At 39.0% G+C, this 24237-nt stretch overlaps 1 protein-coding gene across 2 annotated transcripts; it reads left to right on the top strand.

Moving 5' to 3' along the window:
• Positions 1-5312: 5312 nt before the first annotated feature.
• On the top strand, positions 5313-15504 carry scxb (scleraxis bHLH transcription factor b). Of its 2 annotated transcripts, XR_001813176.3 has the most exons (3): positions 5313-6345; positions 8074-8178; positions 15155-15504. XR_001813176.3 is itself a non-coding variant. In XM_017472185.3 (2 exons), the coding sequence occupies exons 1-2, from the start codon at positions 5791-5793 to the stop codon at positions 8110-8112; spliced, it is 594 nt and encodes a 197-aa protein (XP_017327674.1). In that variant the 5' UTR covers positions 5313-5790; the 3' UTR covers positions 8113-8649. The 2 variants fall into 2 exon arrangements, 1 of the variants encoding a protein (XP_017327674.1); XM_017472185.3 differs by lacking the exon at positions 15155-15504 and having other exon boundaries at positions 8074-8649.
• The last annotated feature ends 8733 nt before the right edge of the window (positions 15505-24237 follow it).

The following is a 24237-nucleotide window of genomic DNA, read 5'->3' as shown; positions in this document are numbered from 1 at the left end:
AGAATAAAAATATTTCTCAAGTTCCAGTGAAGAAAAAAAAATCCAGGTTTTTGGGGGAGTAATTTATTGCATTTCATCAAGCGTGCAAAGGATTTGAGCTGTAAACTGTTCGTTCTGTGTGTTTATTTTCAGTTTTACAGCCATTACAAGCAGAATTGTATGATTTGTGGTGTCTGCAAGTTAACGTGAGGACAGTTCAGCCAGGCTCATTCTCAATCCACTTGGAAGACAGAATGAGAGTGAAGGTCAAAACAACATGATGTCACTTTATATGTCATTTTCTATCAAGAAAAAACTACACTATAGATTAAGTACAACTTCAGTGCTGCAATTCAGATAAGACAGGACAACCGTGACACATATATATAAGGTCGGATAACAGGTGTCTTAAAACTGATTATAAGGCTTTTAACATGGCTGCATTAACATTTTGGGACTTAGTGTACCCACAATGCACAAGGTCTTTCTGGGTTAAAACTTTACAACCCAGTGAGGCAATCCTTGTCAATCTGGAATCTGTTCAGCAAGTAAAGATAACCAAATGACAAGCATGAGAACCGGAAATCATGTTATTCGCAAATAATTTGAGGACTTCAGGGGACGCTTTACTATTCTCAACCAATAGCAATAACTGATTCAGCTAACGATTTATATAGGCTCTGCCTGTTGGATTTCTTCAATGCTCAGTCAAACATTTTGCTCTGTGTTTAATGACAATCATATGCACCCAATCTGCTACCTCATTGAAAAACCCTCCCCACACCCACACCCACATATATATATGCACACACACCACAACCACCCACACACACACGCACACACAGACATGTGCATTTTATTGCATCAGAGCTCCTTAAATAAATTGCACCTTATAGAACAATGACAATTTGAGAATGTACTGTTGACAGTTCATTGTAATTCCAAAATTCAATTTCACCTCAAACTGTTTTTGTAAACCATTTGAACATTTTATAGCTTGCATTAAGGATTTTCATATTATTTCTAAGCCTGGCAACCATACCATAACCTACCTGCCAAAAACCATAAAGAAAATCAACTATGAAGCCAAAACTTGAGTGGGACAGTCACAACCACTCATTGTATGACTGAATGGTGAAAACTCCCAGCAAATATTTGTTCAAAAACTATATGCACATGCACAGCCCCCACATGCAATATGGATGACTGATTTTTTGGTCCTAATCTCTACTAACAGCCTCACAGCCAAAAACATGAGCTCATAGGTCTTGCTTTGGGGATGATATAAACCACCAGTTAGCTACTGCTTACATTACAAATGACCACAAGCACCAAACAGCAGAGCTTCAGTAGATGAATCAGCATTACTAAGAGGGAGGGACACAAGTCTTCATTTATATCTATTCACATTTTTCTATGCTTTGAAAGCTAATGCTGTTTTTGTGTTTGACTTGTGATAAACCTGCAGCTTTTATCAGTGTTCTTTACTTAAGATAAAGTACATTGTGAGCTTTGTGTAAGGTTTCTCTGGAGGATTAATATTGCACTTTATTCTTCTTATAAAAGACCTGCTAAGGGATAGGTACATACAGCCAAGCAGTTTTATTAAACTCACGCATAGCCATGTGCCTCCCAGAGCACTGAATTAATCACAATGCATCACTCATCACAAAGCAGGAATTTTACTACACTCAGCTAATATATTCCAAACCATGAGGCTGAATGTTATAAGGAAAACGTATGTGCCCCCCTGACCTCTCCCTTTCAGCCTAAAATGGAAACCGTCCAAGACTGCTAATATCCATTAATAAAAACAATCACTACAAATTTGAAATTTCCTGTCGACTAGCAATACCACTGACAAGGAAATCTGACTCTAAATATGTCATTTCATCTGGAGGTTTATTGAATTTAGTGCCCCTGTTTCTTCATACAAAATCCCCCACCATGACCACACTGAAACCTAAAGATGTGTTGCTAACTAAAACATGCTATGAGGAAATACGCACATTGTTTTATACTGTATGTGTGAGTGACAAAAAAATATCAATGTCATATACAAATATGAACCAGATGCTTTACTGAGAAGTGCTGTTTTTAATTTTAATTACATTTTGCAATCAAGAGAAAAAAAAATACATGTAATTTACCTGTAAAATAGACTCTCTTGGTGCTTGGAGTAGATTTATGTTTAGGTAATCTACAAAACTCTAGTTGATTTTACTAGTTCTACCCCCTCTAGTGTAGGAGATCTTTGATTTGATCTGGTGTGATTATGCAGTATGGCACCTGGAGCAGATATATATACGGGAGAGTGGATAGAGAGGAGAATGCTTTGAATTTAAAGATCTGTTAAATTAGCAGAGAGGCATTGTTAGCGGAGCAGCAGGCTGGTCCCAAGGCTCTACTTAAGAAGGCTTGAAATGGACTTTATAAGGCCAAGCTGAAAGGCCCCGTTGGTTTTGCCCTCACCAGCTGCCTCTTTTATAAGTAACACTTCAAACATGAGGTCCTGACTCAGACCACACCTAGCATGGGTTATGGAGTTTCAGGAAAGCAACAAGGTTCATGGGTCAGTAGTGATGACTTCTTTTGTATGGTATGAGGACCCTTAACTTGTGTGTAAGAAAATAGAGGTTCATTTGTTTATAGTATTCAGACTTAGGCTTTTCAACATAGAATCATTCGGTGCTTCTAAACCCTGGGCACAGTGTTTAGTCTTAACCATCCCTAACCCAATTTAGATTTTAGTTTCACAACTTCTGTGTCTAAATATATACGTTTATTCATCTAAAACTATATTGTTTTTCAAAGGTTAAGTTCTTCATTGTTTTTCTAAGGGGCTCTTTGTATAGACATATTGTTATCCTCCTGAAAGGGTTAGAGTTTAGCACATTTTCTGACAGGAAAATTTTGTATGGTTCTGTGGGTCAACAGACGGAGAACTGAAGAAACCTTAAGGGATCTAGATTTGACCTTTTTTAAGAGTGTGCTGTGAAAGTTAACTAGATACAAGAATGAGGAATGTAAATCTGGAGCACTCTAAATCAAGGGCCCTGAGAGTTTAAGGGCTTACCAATTTCTCTTAACTCTATTTGCTGTCAATAGGTAGCATATTTGTAAACTGGACTGTTGAGTTCTGAGAGTTCCATAAAGCTGAGAACCTGAAGAACTAAATAACTGAGAAATGTGGTCCATGAGGTTGTCTTTTCTTTTTTTATGCAATATAGTCGGTATCAAAAGCACAGCGTTTGTTTAAACTAAAGGGTAATATAAAGCTATGAGTACTGTCAGAGTGACTTTGATGGGCACTGGATTCCACAAGGTTCTGAACGGTTCACTTTTTCCATCTCTCAGGCCCACTGACCTGCTTACTGTCTGAATTCTTTGGCTTCTGAGTAACGGGACAATTACAGCATGGAATTTCAGCGAGGACTGACTTCATTTGTGCTCCTGAAATAGAGGGACGGGTAGTCAAAAAAGTAAGGCCACAGAAGGCATCAAAGGAGTGAGGTTTGGGTTGCCAAATTATTCCTACTGAAAAAGCTGGCCCTATAAGTGTTTGTTTCCGCTCCATTGCTCTATTCAAACTGCTTGGGTTTATTCATGTATCTAATGAGAGATAGCATTTCACAACTATTTATGCCAGTTTTGTGACATGTGAAATACTCTTTCTTTTAGTCCCACTCCTCTGGTTTTAAATGGGCCAGATGCAGAGACTGTGTCCCATTAGGGTCGGGTGCTTGTGAGCTTGGCATGTCCCCAGCACGAGCTAGACAATCCTGTCCCTCAGCATTCTGGCCGTCCACCCGTCCGTTCGGCCGACTCCGTAATGAGCCAGTCGGTCTGTCTGCGGTGCTGTGCAAAGGATTAGTTCCGAGTTTTGACAGCTCCCTAACCTGTGCCAAAAGCGAGAGGGAGGGGGGTTCTCGGTGGATAGTTTTTAGATTTTAACAGTGGAAGGAAGGGAGGAAGTTGGAGAGGCAGAGGGAGTAATAGCAATCAGATGCTGACAGCGGCTCTGCTACTGAACTCATTCAGAGATATTAAATATCATTTGTGACACTGAGAAATGGATAATGAAGAAAATCGGGTTTAGAGTGACAAAATCCTGAGGGCAGGTGATGTCAGTTAAGCAGTAAAGTAATTCTGAGTTCCTAAAAGGTTTGAGAATAAAGAACTGGACAGAACACTGTAGTGAAATGGAGAAATTGAAACAAATTCAACACTCACCCTCCATCATTATTTGTGATTTTAGATGCTTCCAAGACATTGTCTTAAAGTCTTTCACTGTCTTTCCATACACCGACCAACAGTGAGTTATCACTGCCTTTATTGAGCTCATCATGATGTCCTTTTCTGAAACTGGATTCAAAACTCACATTAGTTTAAGCTCATTGGACTTTGATTTCTGTCACCTTTCAGGACCTTCCTGTGGCCTGAAGTACTCACTCACTTTCAGTAACCACCTATCCTTTTTAGGGTGGTTCTTGGGAACACTGTGTGTGAGGCAGAAATACACTCTGGATGGGATGCCTGTCCAGTCCACATATTCACACTTATCTTACCCAATCCACCTACTAGCATGTTTTTGGGAGGTAGGAGGAAACCAGAGGACCCAGAGGAAACCCACATGCACATAAACTCCACACAAAGAGTAACTTGAGCTCAGGACTGAACCAGAGACCCTGGAGCTGTGAGGGAGCAAAGCTGGCCACTATACTACCATGCACACTGTCCTGAAGCACTTCCTTTTTTAATCAGTGCTAGTGCACAGTAACACCAGTCTGCACAATTAAGAGCTAATATTATGAAAAAATCATAAGAATAATATAGGATTACCTGTAGCATTCACACTCAGCAACCATTTGTTTGTTTTAACCTTTAAACCCTCAATGTGCTACTCAACCACAATCATATTACTCCGTAATTATTATGAATTATTCAGTGACTACAGTGAGACTAACAGGAATCCTTGTTTGGAATCATTGACAGCTCATGGGAGTTTGGCAGTTAACCAGAACTGTAATTATTTCTGTTTATTATTATAAAGACACAAGAAAAAGAGAAAGACACAAGTATTGTTCGCAGTATAAATATTCACTATTTGTGGGTTAAAGAGAAGGATTTTTACCATTTAGGTCTTAAACAGTGATACACACTTTGTAGGAGACCATCAGGTTTCAATTTCTTACCATGTCAATGAAGGAGACACTTTTCAATCAATAAGTGTGCGTGAGCTCCATCGCATTTTCACCCTGGATTTTGCATTTACAGTGAAAGAGGGGGAGCAGTCCCCAGCCACTCCCCCACCACTACTATACTCTCTCTCTTTCTCTCTCTCTCACACACACACACATGCACATGCACACGCACACCCTATAAAGCCAAGGCATAAGGAAACACTCAGCCGTAATAACATGTGGAACTGTTGAAGGATGAACGCTAGTGCAACACACTATATACTTTTCCACTTATTCACCCACTCAGGCTGGTGCTTGACACACTAGTTCTTTAAAGAGCAATCTGCAGAAGGAATATGAAATTATGATGACTGAATCACCATGAAGCGACTGAGTCTATCATCACAGGATTGGTTTAAGACACCGTTGGATTTCAGCAAACAGAGTGCTGCTGTTCACTAAGTGAAGGACTTCGGTTTGTCTTGTGTTGGTGTGTTAATGAATAGGATTGAGGGGCAACAAATTGTGTTAAGGTCTTATCCCTGTGACCGTGTGAGGACTGGTTAAAAGAGGAAGACCGCAGTCCCCCTAGGTGTAAGGCTGTGAGTGTGAGACGGAGAACGTGACGATGTCCTTTGCCATGGTTCACCCGTCTCCTGCTCGTTTCCTTTACTCTGAGATTAGCACTCTCTCAGAGGATGATGAGAACGGCAGCGAAAGCTCAGGATCCGATGACAAATCCTTTCGTCTTTCCACTCCTGGGTACAATGCTATCAAAGCAGACTCTCGCAAAAGGAAGTACGGCTGCAGGCCACCAGTTGGAGCCACAGATCTTTGCTTGCCAATTTCAGAGACACGGCAGCGTAATGCAGCGAACGCTCGAGAGCGAGATCGCACAAACAGCGTGAACATGGCTTTCACAGCTCTGAGGACACTCATACCCACTGAACCGGCTGACAGGAAACTGTCCAAGATCGAGACGTTACGGCTGGCTTCCAGCTACATCTCTCACCTGCAAAATGTACTATTAGTGGGAGAAGCATGTGGAGATGGGCAGCCCTGCCACAAAAGCACAAGGGCTCTAAACAACCATCTCCATAAGAGCATAGATGCGAGCCCAGACTCGGAGAACTCCCAGCCCAGACAGATCTGCACCTTCTGCCTTAGTAACCAGAGAAGACTGGTGAGTAACACACAGTATACCTGAAAAATTTGCTGATATTATTTGAAATCATTGAAGGTAGACCACCTTGCCTTTTTAAAGCAATGTTTATTCTGGAAGTTCTCATCCTTAAATAATTTTTATAACTTTTTATATAGCAGACTCTCTTTGTTCCCTAATTCGCCTGAATTAGCCATTTTTGTAGCTTTAGTGATTTTAGGATGCAGAATGATATATAAATTTAAAATGTCTTGACACGCATTATTTATTTACCAAGTATGCCATATATCGTATCACTGAAATAGAAACTGATCTAAGGTTTTGATCAAAGACTTCACTTGTCTCACTATGTGCTAAAATACACTAGCAACCAACCTATGTTTTAAATGAATGACACTGCATATGAATTTCAGTGTAACTGTGTGGACTTCAACCCATTCTCCCAGTTCAATGTCATTTATCTGTGCATCTAATATTTTACAGTACCTGTTTACAGATAACACCTTACCTTTAAATCATTTTCAATCTATAAACATGACTAATTTAGGTTCTGAAACTTGACAGAAGGGAGGTTGGGAATATCATCAGAGTTTCGTTTACTTGTGTGAAGCAGTAGAGACTGATTTGTCTCCAAAGACGTTTATTAAATTGCATTTCCTGTGTATCAGAATGAACATGACAAACAGCCAATAAAAGTCAAGAATATGGAAGTACACAGACAGTTATAGACAAATTACTGTGCATCCCACACGACTCTGTGTTGTTCTGGAAACATCTGGCTTGCAAAAATTCCTAAAACTCCAGTTAGATCACTGGTCTAAGATCAGTGGATGTCCCTCAGATACTAATGAATGCCGGCATCCCTGTGGAACCTCTTAAACAATCACTTACCTGAAAAATTTAACCATATGACCAAAGTCTAGTTCAACTCAAAGAGAAAGACATGCAAAAATGGCTCAGTAAATACACCATGAATTAAATTCTCTGACATTTTATTAGATTACTGCATAAACTATGTAAAATTAAATATAATATGTAATTATGTTTTAATAGACAAGAACAAGCAATTTAAAATGTAATCTTTTAATTATAATTCAACTATAATTCATTTTATGTTTCCAGGCACTAACTGATGCAAGTACACACCCACACACACAGACACACACCCACACACCAATCAGTTTCTGCTCAAGCACATGGCTGTAATGATGTAATATTACTCACTACATCACTGTTACTCACTTTCAACCTTCAAGATCAGTTAGTGTGACTATAGTAATCCACAGTTATAGATCATTACGTTGTACATCATGAAATACACATAAGAATTCAGTTACGAACGCATGGTTTGAGTGTGCCGATGGCACTAACCCCAGGTTACCCAGCAGTGTGAACAAAATTGATTCATGCCAGCTGGCTCTTACAGCACACAAGTGAGATTGGAAAAAGTGAAGCATGCTACCCCCTCAGCTGACGTTATGGCCAGACACCCTGTACCTCAAGGAGATCAGGTTCCTTAAAACCACTCGCTTTCAGATAAACCCCTAATTACTTCTCACACCACTGAAGAAAGGCTGGTGACTTATTTATGGTTAGTGATGCCATTCAGAGTTTAAAGGCATTTTAGCGTCTGTATTTAATATCTTTATATTAAGAACCATTATAGTAAATTCAAGTGCCTGACTAAAATCTTGAAACTTGGGAATTTTACTATGAAACTGACTTATTGTTATTGCTTTGGTGTTTCAGAACAAAGCCAGAGAAAGAAAAACAGCTATAAGAAGTTAATAAAGAAGAACAAGAACATACTGTGCCTTCACCTGAACTCTAACTGTATGTTTTTCCTAATGTGTTGTAAGTATGCTACTGCAGTATCATACATGAACTTTTATTTATCGTGTAATTATACATTTCTTAATGGACTGCATCACCGTGGACTAAACCAATCACTTTGCTACAGTGGCTTCATGTGTCAGAGCTTTGAGGACTTTACTTGCAATCGTTAGCACACAATGTTTGTGCTGAACAGGGCACATTAAGACTTCATATACGTTTGAGAATTGAGACGACAAAAACTACAAATAATTTTCATGATATCAAAAGAAGAAACCAGCACTGATTTGCTAAATGCTATGCTATATTGGACATGAACCAGTTCACCTTTGACCTGCTCCAGCTTTAACAGCAAGAGTGGAATAAAGTTCTTTCGGATTTGTAAACATTAGCCCTTACCTGTGTCTGCTTTTTTGCAATGTGAAATGTGCAGATGTCAGTTGTAATGTGAAGTAAATAACCTTATCTATGCAGTAGTTCTGTGCCAATTATTAATATTATGTTTGTCATCAGATTTTGATATCAGAATAGCTTTCTATATACGTAACACTAGTGCTTTAAGTGCTATTAAATCAATTCGTTAATGACAGAAAAAAGAAATATATAGCCATTGAATAAGAGAGAAGTCAAGACATTACTATGTGTGTGTGTGTGTGAGAGAGAGAGAGAGAGAGAGAGAGAGAGAGAGACACACACACACACACACACACACACACACACACACCGAGAGAGAGAGACAGAGAGACCATTGGCGTTTTGTGTTCAGGGAGATGAGATCTGCAGGTTGAGTTCTGGCAGATTATCAGTCACAAACTGTCCTCTACTTTACCTCTAGATTCGGTTACACACACACAAACACACACACACAAACACACACACATACACACACACACGCACACACACACACACACACACACACGCACACACACAGATGCAATATGTGCATATACTATTCCCCCATTAAAACATGAGCATTTTCTTCCATCAGTCCACCCACTTTCATTCTTCATGCTGCTCTTTCCTATCATTCCTGCTGAGCCTGATACTGTGATTGAGTGACTGTCATTTTATTGCCTTTAATACTTATGGGAACACTATGTTTAAATTTCAGCATGACACAATAATCATATAATCCATAAATTCAACATTTCAGGTAGGCATTGAACCAAAGGGATGATCCATGCATTGTATGTGCAAAAGAAGATATTTGTATAATGTAAAAAAAAATTTTTACATTCTTTTCAGACAAACTTCTAAGAATGTTTACTTCCTGTGTTAAGTATTGGGTTGATTGTAATTTAATAACAGAACCGCTGTTCCTTAATAGATGTGGCATGGTGCCATTGCCATCTCACAGCTCCAGGGTCTTCAGATCAATCCTGAGCTCAGGTTACTGTCTGTTTTGCATGTTCTCCCTGTGACCATGTACCTTTCCTAAGGCTTCATCCCAAAAACATGCCAGAAGGTAGATTAGTGACCCTAAAGGTGTGGATGCATGGTTCCCTGTGATAGACAGGCATCTCATTCAGGTTTGCTAGTGCCTAATTTCAAAATTCAAACAAATATTAAACAAATATCGAACTGCCATTTTCTTCAACGGGTCACCACAGAGCTCCACGTGATTCATCAGCCAGCTTCAGGTTAGCCCTGACTTACCCAGTAAACACACTGTGAACTCTGAACTCTGTGACCTGTGTAGTGCACTCAGATAATTTACTCCACTTGCTCCCCCTCCTCTGTCTGAATCCATTATCCAGCAGCAACACAAGCCTACTGTCAGAGCTGCAGAGCCAACCAAATGCCCCGCTGCTACAGACAGAAAGCAACTGACTGCTGGGTAAAACATGAGATTTTCACACTGTAACTGCTGAATAAACTGACTGTTGATTAATCAGCAGAAATATGTTTTTAAATATTTTGTGGCATAAAATGTTCTCTGTGAAGTGCTCATGAAACCATAGCTATTGACCAACAACTCGAAGGCAAAAAAAAGGAGCAAACAAACAAACAAACAAACAAAAAAACCCTTTATATTGAGTTATGGTTGGATAATGTACAAATAAGCATGCATTACATCAATGTACTATTTTGGTTCTGCCACAATTTTTAGTTGTTGAAAACATTAATTTATAGATGAATGTGTGGGTCGTTTGCTTCCTGCATGAAAACAGGAGATTTATTATGGATATATTCTACATCATACAAAGTACTATATCGGACAGATTCTCATACTGATGGCTGCTTTAGTCAGCACATACCTTAAAAGATGGGACAATTCACTCAAAACAGTCTGACCTACTAACATGCAGATAATCAAATGCAGGCCCACAGATTGCTTCAGAACTCAACCAAACAGTAAAACGCTACCATAGACAGCTTCAGCAGATTTTTCTTGCCTTGATTTTGACATTTGACACAGGGCCTGATAGTCAGGAGGAGTAAAATCACACAAAGATGACAGAGGGCAGGATAGTGTTAAACACTGCAACAGAGCAATATATTTTCAAACAAAAAAAAAAATGCTGCAAAAATGTATGTTATAAACCTATGTTGTAGGTTTTGCTGTGCTATTAAGGAATGAGGTACTCAGTCTTGAAAATTGTCAGTGATAGAAAATATAAATTCAGACAGAAATAGAACACCTTGACCAGAGAACAGTCAAAATGTTCTGAATCCACCACTGAGATCAGTGAAATGTGATTAAAACAAGTTTTCCATAAACAGCATCTGTTTCTCTGTTATGGGGTTCACAATTAGGTAGGCAGACCTTAATTCCTGATCATTTTAGGGACAGTCGAATTGTAGCGTCTCATCACCGAGGTCTATCCGAAGGCGAGCAGGGTATCTGAGAGAAGACCGCACATTTCTCTCACGCAAGCTGTTTCTCACCGCAGCGAAGGCCGCTCTCCTCTTAGCGACGCTGGGGCTGAAGTCAGGAAAGATGAAGACCTTACGGCCCTGATGGAAAAGTTGATTCCAATTCCCTCGTCGAACAACTTTTTCTCTGTCGTGAAAGTAGTGAAACCGCACAATCATCACTCTGGACCTGTGATTCTCTCGCTGTTCCTCCGAGGGCACGGGGCCAATGCGGTGCGCTCTATCCAGCAATGGAGCAGTCGGAAAGATTTCTGATCCGAGCACATCCTGGAAAAATTTAGACATAAATGTTCGCTCCTTTCTTCTCGTTCCGGAATACCGATGACCCGGAGATTGCAGCGCCGCGAGCGGGACTCTAAATCCTCAACTTTCTCGGTGAGTTGTTTGTTAGCCGAAGTTAGCTTCAGCACCGTCTGTTCCAGTGCTACAATGCGGTCACTGTAATCGTTCAGGTGCTGGTCAAGCTCGTCAATACGCCGTCCTTGTGATTCAAGACCCGATTTAAAACTCTCAAACGACGCAACAACTGGGGCCACAGCAGAGTCAATAGCTGCTTTCACCTGAACTGCGATGGTAGATGTTAGCTTCGCTATTAAAGTGTTGCGGAGATTTTCAAAATCCAGCGGTAGCTTGTCGCCATGACTCGTCGTGCTCGGTGAAGATTTAGGTTTCCGTAGTCTTTCAGAAGCCATAATTCCTTTCTGGTTATAGTCGTGGACCGAGTAATTGAAAAGGAGCGCACCAAATGTCTTAGAAAAGATTCAGGTTGCCTGAAAAGTACAGTTAAAAGATAAAATGCTCGGGAGCTCACTCCACTCGTGCCTTCTCACTTACATGCTCAGCCGGAAGTCAATTCCTGATCATTTTAATTGAAATGTTGGTCTGAGACAACTGGGACTGTCATTGTTTAAACAAATATCGCATCTTGTCAATGGGGCAGTGAAATGTAGCATGCATGTTTCTGACATCCTTTGGTGAAGAGCGAAAAGACAACCTGTATACTTACTTTTGGTGGCAGAGATGACACATGGAAAACAAGTGAATATGTGGTCGGTCAGATTTAAGATAATGTATTACGTACAGTTTTCCTATCAAAACGTGATTTCATTGCTTATACGAAATTTAAATACATTTCTGGTTACTAGATTGATTAATATACATTGTGAGCAATTCATGTAGTATTAATGTAAACCAATCATTAGGTAATTTCAGGAGGATGTTGGCACCTGAGAGGAGCTATAACTACAGTTTACATTAACACGATTAAAATGTGTGGTAGAATAATGTGGCTATTGCAGAATGCCAGCGGCCTGCGTTCAATCTTCAGTTCTGGTAAGAGTGCGGAGTTCGATTTTATTCAGGGCTTTGAAAATACATGATCCAATCATGTTGGTTGTACAAAAACAAACTGTGTTAATGCAACTCAGTTCAATCATGTATAACTGTTGGACGCATTTGAATTAAGTAAATTCATTGAGCTTTTTTTTCCCCTCAGTACAGCCATGAGAGTAAAACTGTTTATACCTGCAACACTGCCGCAAGTCTGAATTTCTGTCTGCAACATGATATAAATTTTAATGTATAGCTAGTTCTCTTACAGGAATCTTGCAAATATACTCACTGAACTTTATTAGGAACACTATACTAATACTGGATTGGGCCTCCCTTTGCTCTCAAAACAGCCTCAATTCTTCATGGCATGTATTCCACAAGATGGACTGTTCACCCGAGGCTTTGCACATGACCCTATCATCTGTGTGCCTCAGCAGAAATCAAGATTCATCAGACTAGGCTACGTTTTTTCAGTCTTCAGCTGTCCAGTTTTGGTGAGCCTGTGCTCACTGCAGTCTCAGATTTCTGTTCTTGGCTCACAGAAGTGGAACCCGACGTGGTCTTCTACTGTTGTAGCCTCAAGGTTCAACATGTTGTACATACTAAGATGCTTTTCTGCTCACCACAATTGTACAGAGTGCTTATCTGAGTTACTGTAGCCTTTCTGTCAGCTCGAACCAGTCTGGCCATTCTCAATTGACCTCTCTTATTAACAAGGCGTTTCTGTCCACAGAACTGCTGCTCACTGGATGTTTTTTCTTTATTGCACTACTCTTACTAAACTCTGGAGACTGTTGTGCATGAAACTCCTAGGAGATGAGCAGTTATAGAAATACACAAACCAGACCGTCATGCCCCAACAATCATGCCACTGTCAAAATGACTGAGATCACATTTTTTTCCCCCATTCTTATGGTTGATGTGAACATTACCTGAAGCTGCTGGCCCATATCTGCATGATTTTATGCACTGCACTGCTGCCACACCATTGGCTGATTAGATAATGAACGTATAAGTGTACAGGTGTTCCTAATAAAGTGCGCAGCGAGTGTAGAGCAATAACAATGGAAATACAGGTTTCAAATTCACCTTCTACACAGCTCCTTCTCTCTCTCTCTCTCTCTCTCTCTCTCACACACACACACACACACACACACACACACACACACACACACACACACACACACACACACAGACTCAACTCTCTGTGGTTGCATGATCCTCGTCTGGACCTTGAGTTCCTGCCAGCTAACCCTGTCATCATCCCAGCAGTCAGAAAACAACTCTTCTCCATCTTTACTGGGCTTTTGGACTATTGGACTAATTGTTTCCTGCTGGTACATCTGCAGCTCAGCTAAAACCCTTCTTAAAGTCTAATCTGTCCATTCTCCACACTGAGTTCAACAGATGAATATATGCAAAATAATGCATCCATATATTATGCAATAATTTGCATAATACCTTACCTGATTAGTAGCACAACAGTTGAATGTGTTATGTTAGTTTTGTGTGTAAACCTAAACCTCCACTTGTGTTTAATATTGCAGTTATATACATTTTATGTGGAAAAAAATTGAACAAAAGAGATGACACATGTCTTGGGATGGATATAATCTTTTTAAAGTAAGAATCAGAAGAAGTTAAATGTGCCTGGGGAGTACTCCCTCTTTTTAAGGCTCTTCTAGACATCAAGCTATGTCAGCAAACTGTTCTTCCAATTTATTCTTATTGAGTCCATCCCTGGCTGGTGCTAACCTTCCCTATCACTGCTTTTAAAGGTTTTATATCTCACTGTGCACAGATCTGTCTGGTGTTTTTTTGTTTTGTTTTGTTTTTGTTTTTAAATGAACCATGGTTTTAATAATGTCACAATTCTGGATTATTTTATATAGCATTGCAGATGTATTTGCAAAAAATGGTCCCAGACTGGTGAGTCCATATAATCTCAGAGTTATCAGAATTCTTATAGTTATCAATGCATATGTTATGAAAATAGGTAGTATACAGGTATTATTGAATAAATTAATGGGTCATACAGCCTTTACAGTTGCCTAATTAGAAACAGAGTAGATAGAGCGAGTGTTTCTGCAGTTCCAGCTTCACTGAGGTTTCAGACCCTTCAATATTTCTCTGTCCAACTTATACAAATGTTGAATTCAGATGCAGAGTTAACACTTTTTGATTGTAAAAGAATTCTGAGTGCTTTGGGGCAGTCTATCAACTCCCAGTATCTCACTGCATGCACAGAGAGAGAAAGAGAGAGAGCACGCTGAAGAGCCAGGACCAGCAGCTGAGAGCCAGATCCCAATGCACTCTATTCCATCCAATTGGGCCTGGGTTTTAATACTGGAAAAATCTTCCTTAGCTGTCAATCACATGCTTTAATAAAAACATAGTATAACATTGCGGTCTCACTCACTCTCCCGCTGCCTCTTGGAGAGGCCGAATACAAGGGGTATCTGCAAAAATCCAGGCTTTTATTAGCCACAGCTTGTACTGGAAAATTGGGATTGTGGCAGCACGCATCTGGTGGACATTAACTAAGCACCTGGAGCTTTAGTCAATCATGAAATTAAACTTGGGTATTAAAGACAAATGAAAAAGCTCCACTCCCAGACAAATGTGGTCGCCGTCTCTTTGACGTATTTAATCAAATTTCCTACAAGCGACACAGACTTAACACACAGGGTGTCAACCAACATCTCCCTGGCAGGATGTGTTTGTTTTCTTTTGTGATAGGGCATATGAGTGATGGTTTATTCATTTTACTGCCCTCCTTTATTTTCAGAACAGAAGGAGCTTTTAAAGAGGCTGAGGACATGGCTGAGTGCTGATCAAAAACACACTGCAGTGCTTAGCTGCTAACATCATCCAGCCAAAACATATATACCTGAGAAATAACCAAAGTGTACTGTGCATATTTCTACAGTGATTTTTGATAAATGCATTTTAAGAATTTTTTTTTTTTAATATAAAGTTTTATATCTGTCTGAGTGGGACACTGCATGTATGTGCTATTTCATATTATAACATGTACTATTCTGATGAACTCTATTCTGAATTAATTTTGTATGGCTCAGATAGTAATTCTGGATGCAAATCAGAGGTTTATATAAATGTGCTCATTCTAATAAAAAAAAAAATTCATTTCTGTAGTAACCGTTATTTCACAGTGCCTTTTTGGTGGACAAAATTCATTTAATTTATTTTAAAAATGCATGTGATGCATGATATGGAAGGAGTCTCCAGTGTCAGTGCTTTGTAATATTCAAAAGTAAAGGTGTTCCTCTACATTTTCTAAGGAAAGGTTTTTGCAGTTTCTCTGGAATATGACATGAAGCTACAATTTTTGGCTCATTAATTTCAAGACAGAGGAAAAAGAGTGGTTGGTGAAGGAATGACTGTATATAACTGTATAAATGTAAGATATAACAGGAGCTAACTTGTTTCATTCTACAATCCTAAATTTGAAAAAGTTGGGACAATATGGAAAATGCAAAAAAACAAGTCATTTGAAAATTCAGTTCACCCTGTACTATATTGAAAACACATTATTAACACATTATTTGATGTTTTACTTTAATTATTTTATGTATATATGAAAATATACACTCATTTCAAATCCGATGACTGCAACACATTCCAAAAAAGTTGGGACAGTCGACTGTTCACCACTGTGTAACATCACTGAAGAACCACTTGGTTAAGTTTAGCAAGTGGAATTTTCCCAATTCATCCATTATGCATTTCTTCAGCTGCGCAACTGTACAGGACCTTTATTGCTTTATTTTGCGCTTCATAATGCGCCGCACATTCTCAGTTGGAGACAGGTCAGGACTGCAGGCAGGCCATGCCAGCACCCGCGCTCTCTGCTTACGCAACCATGTGCTTGTAATCCGGGCAGAATGTGGTTTGGTGTTGTCCTGCTCTGGGATGGCAGCATATGTTGCTCAAAATGTGTACATATCTTTCTAGATTAATGGTGCCCTCACAGATGTGCAAGTTACCCATGCCATAGGCACCGACACACCCCCATTCCATGACAGACGCTGGTTTTTGGACCTGACTCTGATGCAGCTTGGATGGTCCTTTTCTTTTTTGGCCCGGAGAACACGCCAGCTGTTTTGTCCAAAAACTATTTGAAATGTTGACTCGTCAGACCACAAAACACGATTCCACTGTGTTACTGTCCATCTCAGATGACACCGAGCCCAGAGAAGTGGGCGGTGCTTCGGGACAGTGTTGATGTATGGATTCTGCTTTGCGTAGTAAAGCCTTAATGTGCATCTGTGGATGCAGCGGCGAATGGTGTTGACTTTGAAAGGTTTACCAAAGCATTCCCGAGCCCAGGTCAGGATATCCATTACAGACTGATAACAGTTTTTAAAACAGTGACGTCTGAGGGATCGGAGATCACGTGCATTCAGAAGTGGTTTTCAGCCTTGCCCTTTACACACCATGATTTGACCGGATTCCTGGAATCTTTTAATTATATTGTACTGTAGAAGGTGAAATGCCCAAAATCCTACCAATTAGTCCTAAATTGCCCCTGTCCCAACTTTTTCGGAACGTGTTGCATGCAACAATTTCAAAATAAATGTTTGTCTTTAAAAAAACTTTGCACTTGATTAGCATTTTCAGTTCTAAGCAGTGACTTAAAGTTATTAGGAATTTTTTCATCCATAGCCATGAGTGACAAAATGTAGCTGCCATTGCATCACGGCATAGAAAAACTGGCACAAAGAATCGTGTTGGCATGAGCAACAAAATCATCAGGCTGTGTTTGAAAAATATCAGCTGGGAGGAAAAGAGTGAGAAAAAGTAGAACAGAGAGATTCTGGCTTTAGGTCTCAACACATTAGGGCTGTCTGCTCGCTGTCAAAAGGGTTGCACAGTGACTAATCTCACATCACTCCATTACTGGGCCCCATTTAAACACAGGCACCTTCTTAGTGCCAAGATGAAGTTGGTCACTAGTCAAACTCACAAAATTGGTCTGTGACTCATTACATTTAGAAATTAATCATACACACTTCCACGCACTCACCAGCTCCTGTTTTTAGGAGCGAAATTGACGTATGTGATGGCACATTGACGCAGTCCTCCATCAATGAGAGCACACACATGCACAAACAACTTTTTCCCCTGAATGAAGTTCTTATAAGGAGAGGATGGTTTAAGTCGGTCTTCAACAGAAGCCAAAGCTAGATTGCCCCGCCTTCTCTCCATTTGATTTAACCCCACACATGGAAAAACTATCAGGGAGTGAAACCCTCTTCCACAATGACTCGACATGGACACAGAGTGGTCACACGTGTACGTTCCCAGTACACAGAGCTGGAAAAAAGCGCTTTAATATGAGACACAGACAGAAATGCAGGTTGGTTTGGAGCACTGTAATAATGGGGCTTACACATTCTGAACTCAGCCAAGGCAAAAACCTAAATACTGAAAATCAGCGAGGTCCCTTTAATAGATATACTTCAACATGTAGAAGAAGGACTGCAATATAGGAAGGTGCAATCATGGTGAAATCCTTGACAAAGGCTTCATTGGGACACACAGTTCAGTTCACTTGAAAAACTCTATGGATTTGCTTTTTGATGTTGATTTTATTTAACAATGATCACATCCTTTGTCATTTCAGTGATCTTAGGTTAGGTCAACTGAATGAAGATAAAGAATATAGGGCATTAGGGAGTGTAGCACAGAAAACATTTTATATAAATTAAACTTACTACTTCTTGGTATTTGATACTTCTCTGTTTAGATTCCTCCTTTTAGATTTTAGATTGGGGTTGTGTCTCTGTTTCAAGTATGAAAATACTTATATGAGAGAATGATGGAGAGAGAAAAAGTGTGGTGCCTAAGAAGTGGGAGTTTCTTGAGATCTGGTAGACTATGAAATTGCTCCAGTTATCCCCAAGCGTTGAGGGAAAAAAGAAGTGTGCCTGATGCTGGTCATGTTGCAGTGAAGCATAAAGGCAATATTTTTATACACATTGTTAAGCAGCTAACTCTGAGGCTTCAATATTATATCCATTCACATAAGAATATTTCTCAAGGATGATTTCGGGCTGTAGCACTTGAAATGTTATAAATATCTGCTTTTTAAATGGGATATTACAACCCCAATTCCAAAAAACTTGGGACGCGGTGTAAAATGTAAATAAGTGTAAATAAAAGCAGAATGCAATGATTTGCAAATCTCCTGAACCCATATGTTATTCACAATAGAACATGGAAAATATCAAATGTTTCAACTGAGGGAATGTCCCATTTTAAGAAAAAAATAGGTAATTTTGTATTTGATGGCCGCAACATGTCTCAAAAAAGTTGGGACGGGGCAACAAAAGACTGGAAAATTAAGTGTTACTAAAAAGAATCAGCTGGAGGAACATTTTGCAACTAATTAGGTTAATTGGCAACAGGTCAGTATCATGATTGGGTATTAAAAATAGTATCTTAGAGAGGCAGAGTCTCTCAGAAGTAAAGATGGGATAGAATCTGGATGGAAGCATATGTTGCTCTTAAACCTGTATATAACTATCAGCATTGATGGTGCCTTTCCAGATGTGCAAGCTGCCCACTCCATAGGCACTAATGCACCCCCATACCATCAGAGATGTAGGCTTTTGAACTGAGCGCTGATAAAAAGCCGGATGGTCCCTCTCCCCTTTAGTCCTCTTGAGTTTAGAGGACACGACGTCCATGGTTTCCAAAACGAATTTCAAATTTCAAGTCGTCTGACCACAGAACAGTTTTCGACTTTGCCTCAGTTCATTTTAAATGAGCTTTGTGCCTGAGAAGATGGCAGTGTTTCTGGATCAAATATGACTGCTTCTTTGCATGATAGAGCTTTAACCAGCATTTGTGGATGGCACGGCGAACTGTGTTCACAGACAGTGAGTTCTGGAGGTGTTTCTGAGCCCATACAGTGATTTCCATTACAGAATCATGCCTGTTTTTAATGCAGTGCCGCCTGAGGGCCCGAAGATCACGCGCATGCAATATTGATTTTCACCCTTGTCCCTTGCGCACAGAGATTTTTCCAGATTCTCTGAATCTTTTTGTGTACTGTAGATGATGAGATATTCATAGTCTTCGCAATTTTATGTTGAGGAACATTATACTAAAATTGTTCCACAAAATGTAGACTCAGTTTTTTTTCGCAGATTGGTGAACCTCTGCCCATCTTTACTTCTGAAAGATTCTGCCTCTCTAAGATACTCTTTTTATACCCAATCATGTTAATGACCTGTTGCCAATTAACCTCCAGACGTTTGTTGCCCCTGTCTCAACTTTTCTGAGATGTGTTGTGGCCATCAAATTCAAAATGACCTTTTTTTTTCTTACAATGCCACATTTGATATTTTATCTATGTTCTGTTTTGAATAGCATATGGGTTTTTTGAGTTTTGCAAATCAATGCATTCTGGTTTTATTGATATTTATTTACATTTTGGCAATATCACAATTAATAGTTCACTAAATTCAGCAATGTAGAAAGGTTATAGAATCACTGCAATCATTTTCCACACATTTCTGCTATTTCTTAGCACTTATACCAGTGTGAGAAGATACGGTTTGGTGTGGAAAATTTCCAAAAACAAGCACACAAGTTGATCAGAGGTTTCAAATGATTAAACAAAGTTATTAATTCCTATTTCCAGCACCTCCTACCCATCTCCTATGTTTGTGTCTTCTGTCTTCACTACCAGGGTTATGTCGAAATACTTTGGCTCTTGTGTTATTAATTTTATGTAAAAAGGTATCAGTCCAGAATTTCAGAACAGTGTTTTGAAAGCGTAAACCCTTCAGCAAATTCCTGATCATTTGTCTGTCTACAGCATAAAGAACTTACTTGTACAGACAGCATTTGCATCACTCTAGTATTTAGAAGTGAAATCTTCTCAGACTAGAGATTGTGAATACAAAAAGAAATTTAGAACATATTTGAGAAATCTGCCTATTTAACAGATTCTGTATCATTTTTAAGAAAAATGGTTTCTTAAAAAAAAAAAAAAAAGGAAAGGGAGAGATTTGTTGTATTTAGTTAAGAGCTCTTAGTGAAAGGAGTTCTCATAGGGACCCTCTCCAATAGGGAAACATTGATGTAGGATTCTACATAGACTCTTTAATGGTTCCCACAAATGAATGAAATGTAACATTTTTCAGAGTGTATCTTTAATCTGAATATTAAAGCTGCAAGCAGCATTTTCAGGGACCAAGCATCCAGACTCAGTGAGCCGCACATTCACAGATGCGCTACAATTACTGCATAAGAAATCACAGGAACGCAGATCCATAACTATAAGCAAAGGGATTCAAGAATGATTTGTAGTTTCAACCATTTGCCAGTCCGTTATTGGAGAATGGTTTTGAATATCAGAGTTCCTTTGATTTTTGTTTAGACAGGCCTCAAGAAGATGTGAGTCCAATTTGGTGAAGATTGGACAAAATTTGGAGGAGGAGTAGCAAACCTGGCACTTGGATGTAAGCATTTTCAGCGTGTTATTGTAACTTTTGACCACTAAGTGGCACTGTCACGAAATTTGTTGCATACCCTGAGGATGCCTACCAAGATTTGTGTCAGTGTGCAAGGTCGTTACTGATATACAGCCTCACAGATTTGTTGGAACGTTACAGGCAAACCATTTGGAATATCAACATACTTTTGATAACTGTTGTCCAGGTTGGTCTGAATTTGATGTGAGCCAAATTTGGTGAAGATTGTACAAAATTTGGAGGAGTAGCAAATGGCAGTTAGATGTAAGCATTTTTAGCATGTTATTGTTAACAAATTGTCATGAAATTTGTTGCATAGCCTGAGGACATGGCCGTGAGGACGCCTAACAACATCTGTATCCGTGCACAAAGTTGTTGCTGAGATACAGCCTCACTACTTGTTTGTTGGCTTCGCTGTCAGATTCATTGGCCCATTACAGGCAAACTGTTTGGAGTATTCAAAATTCTTTTCTGAGGTTTATTCTGAAGATGATGCATGTCTAACATGGTGATGATTGGGCAAAATTTGTAGGAGGAGTGAAAAAACAGTTGGAGGAAGATTGCAGAAAATCTTATTTGGTAGAAATTGATGCCATAGGTTGTATTAAACTCGTCATGACCATGGGAATGCAGGGATGTGTGGCTTTTAAATGTAGAACATACTTATGTTATGACCATACATGAACTACCAAGTTAAGCCCAAATTTAACCCAATGGTGGTGCTAGAGCATTGGCAGCACTAGGCCTAAATATGGTCAGAATGTTCCTTAGACCCTCCACAATCAGTGTGCCAAATTTCACATCTTCTTACCAGACAATTCGATGAGCTGCCATAGACAGCCTAGCTAGAAGAAGAAGAAGAAGAAGAAGAAGAAGAGGAAGAAAAGGTAGAATAACAATAGGGTGCCTATGCACCTTCTGTGCTTGGGCTGCTAATAAAATATTGTTTTAATCACATTTCCATGATATATATAAGATGTGCATTTAATAAAACATGCAGTGAACAGTACTGTTCCACACTTTGTTGGCAGTAATGAAATAAGTAAAGCTGCCCGGTGTCCTAAATGTTAATTTAACCCCCGAGACATAGAGATGTTGATCAAATCTTTTAAAATAAAAACATACTGGATTTAGTGAGTATTTCTTTAGCATGCTTTCATGCAAACTTATTTTTAATTATGCATACTTCATACTTTGACATGCACACTTAAAATTCTAGTATGCATACTTATTTTTTAGCATGCATATACATTTTTTAAGTACCAATCCTTATTTTCTGTACAATTTTTGTTTTAAATGCACACTTATTTAGCATAATTATTTTAAGTATTTGTACATATATTTACTGATTTGTATTTCCTTTTTTTTAATCCTTAAAGACTTATGTATTAGTAGATAAAGTAAAATTTGCATAGTTGATATGTACTGGGTAAGTTAGTTAAACTTTAGTTAAATCCTGCTCCAGTGTTGAGTTGGGAAAATGAATAGTGTTGTTGCTTCATGTTCCGAGGGTTGTGAGTTGTGGTCACTGTTGTAGAGTTTCACGGTTCCTCCTGGGCCTGTGTGGGTTTCCTACAGGTTTTCCAGTTTACTCCCACCTCTTGAAAACATGCCATTTAATGGTTTAACCAGTGGTCTGACTTATGAGACTGTCGCGACTCTGACCAGGTCACATTTGCTGCTGAAGGTGATTGAATGAATTAAGCATTTCAGCATTATTCTGATGCTCAACCTGACATATAAGGAATAGTAAAAACCTAAAAACTGACCACTGAACTTCCCAATAGTTGTTTTTGGATGAAACCATTAGAACAGAAATATGTGTAATAAAATATTGTTTTAATCACATTTCCATGATATCAGTGTTAAGAGCAGTGCATTTAATAAAATATGCAGTGAACAGCACTGTTCCACACGTTGTTGGCAGTAATGAAATAAGTAGAGCTTCCCTAAATGTCCTAAATGTTAATTTAACCCCCAAGACTTACAGATGGTTATCAAAGTTGTTTTTTTTTTTGTTTTTTTTTAAATTCATACTGGATTTAGTGAGTACTTATTTACATTACTTTCATGCAAACTTATTTTTAACTATGCATACTTAATACTTTGACATGCATACTTATTTAAGTATGCATACTTAAAATACTTCCGCGACCAGGACGTATGACCTGGACACATTTGTACTTGATTGAATGAAATAAGCATTTCAGTATTATTCTGATGCTCAACCTGGCATATAAGGAATAGTAAAAACCTAACGTTTGATGGCTAAACTACCCAATAGTACTTTTTGTATGAATCCCTTAGAACAGAAACATGTGTAAAAATAACTTGCGAGCAGCAATTACGGGGCCAAGCCCGACAGAGGCAAAGTAAGGATCGAAGCAAGCCTCGGAGCATGGCTATGATTTTACATGTCAAGTTTCAGTGCAATAGGCCGTAGTGTTGCCAAGACATTACATAAAACACTATGCGGCGCTTGTGTCAACTTTGATGACGCATTATATGGAAATGGTTTGAGATATCAAAGTTTTTTTGAACAGGAAATCCATAACTTTTTGCTGGCATGGACTGAAGATAATCTAAAACAAATTTTGGTGAAAATCAGACAAACAGTCCAAAAAGAAAAAAGAAAAAAAAAAAAAATGCTTTTTTCATATCTCGTGAACACTAAGTAGTGTTGATCTAAAACTGTACAGGTGCCCTCAAGTCATTATGCTCATGAGATATACCAAGTTTGGTCTGAATATGCTAAACTGTTATGGAGATATAGCCTCATGCCCATTTCAGCATGCTCAGCGTCTAATTCGTTTGCGTGTTATTTGAGAACGGTTTGGTCCATCATCAAAAAGCTTTTAATAACTTTTCGCCAGCATGGTCTAACGATGATCCGAGTCAAATTTGGTGAGGGTCTGATGAACTGTCTACATGTACATATGAAACATGAAAAAAAGAATTTTGTTTCTAGCCCTTACGATTAAAAAAATGATTAGAGGGTTTCGGACAGTGACTCCAAATTTGCTATAACCAGCAACTTGATCAAAGCAGGATATTTACTACACGAGGAAAGCTCTAAACTGCTAGCAAGTGAGCAATTAAAACATCTTCAGGAAGACTGACCATTTTTACATTAGTTGAGCTGGTTCCTTAACAACAAAACATGATCTCTGCTTAGGCCATGTTAGCTAGTCAGTAAAAGTAGTTTTAAATTTGTTTATTTCTGCTTTAAAAAAAAAAAAAAAAAAAAAAGTGGAGAAGTCAATATATATTCTAGGCATTTAAAAAAATCTGCCTGTTGAACATAATTCAGCCACAGTGACATCCAACCCGTTTTTGGCAAAGATCACCCTTTTATTTCACCCCT

This window comes from Ictalurus punctatus, chromosome 1 (assembly GCF_001660625.3).
Source record: "Ictalurus punctatus breed USDA103 chromosome 1, Coco_2.0, whole genome shotgun sequence".
NCBI lineage: Eukaryota > Metazoa > Chordata > Actinopteri > Siluriformes > Ictaluridae > Ictalurus > Ictalurus punctatus.
Note: the sequence above shows the minus strand (reverse complement) of the source record. Positions and strands in the feature narration are given on the sequence as shown.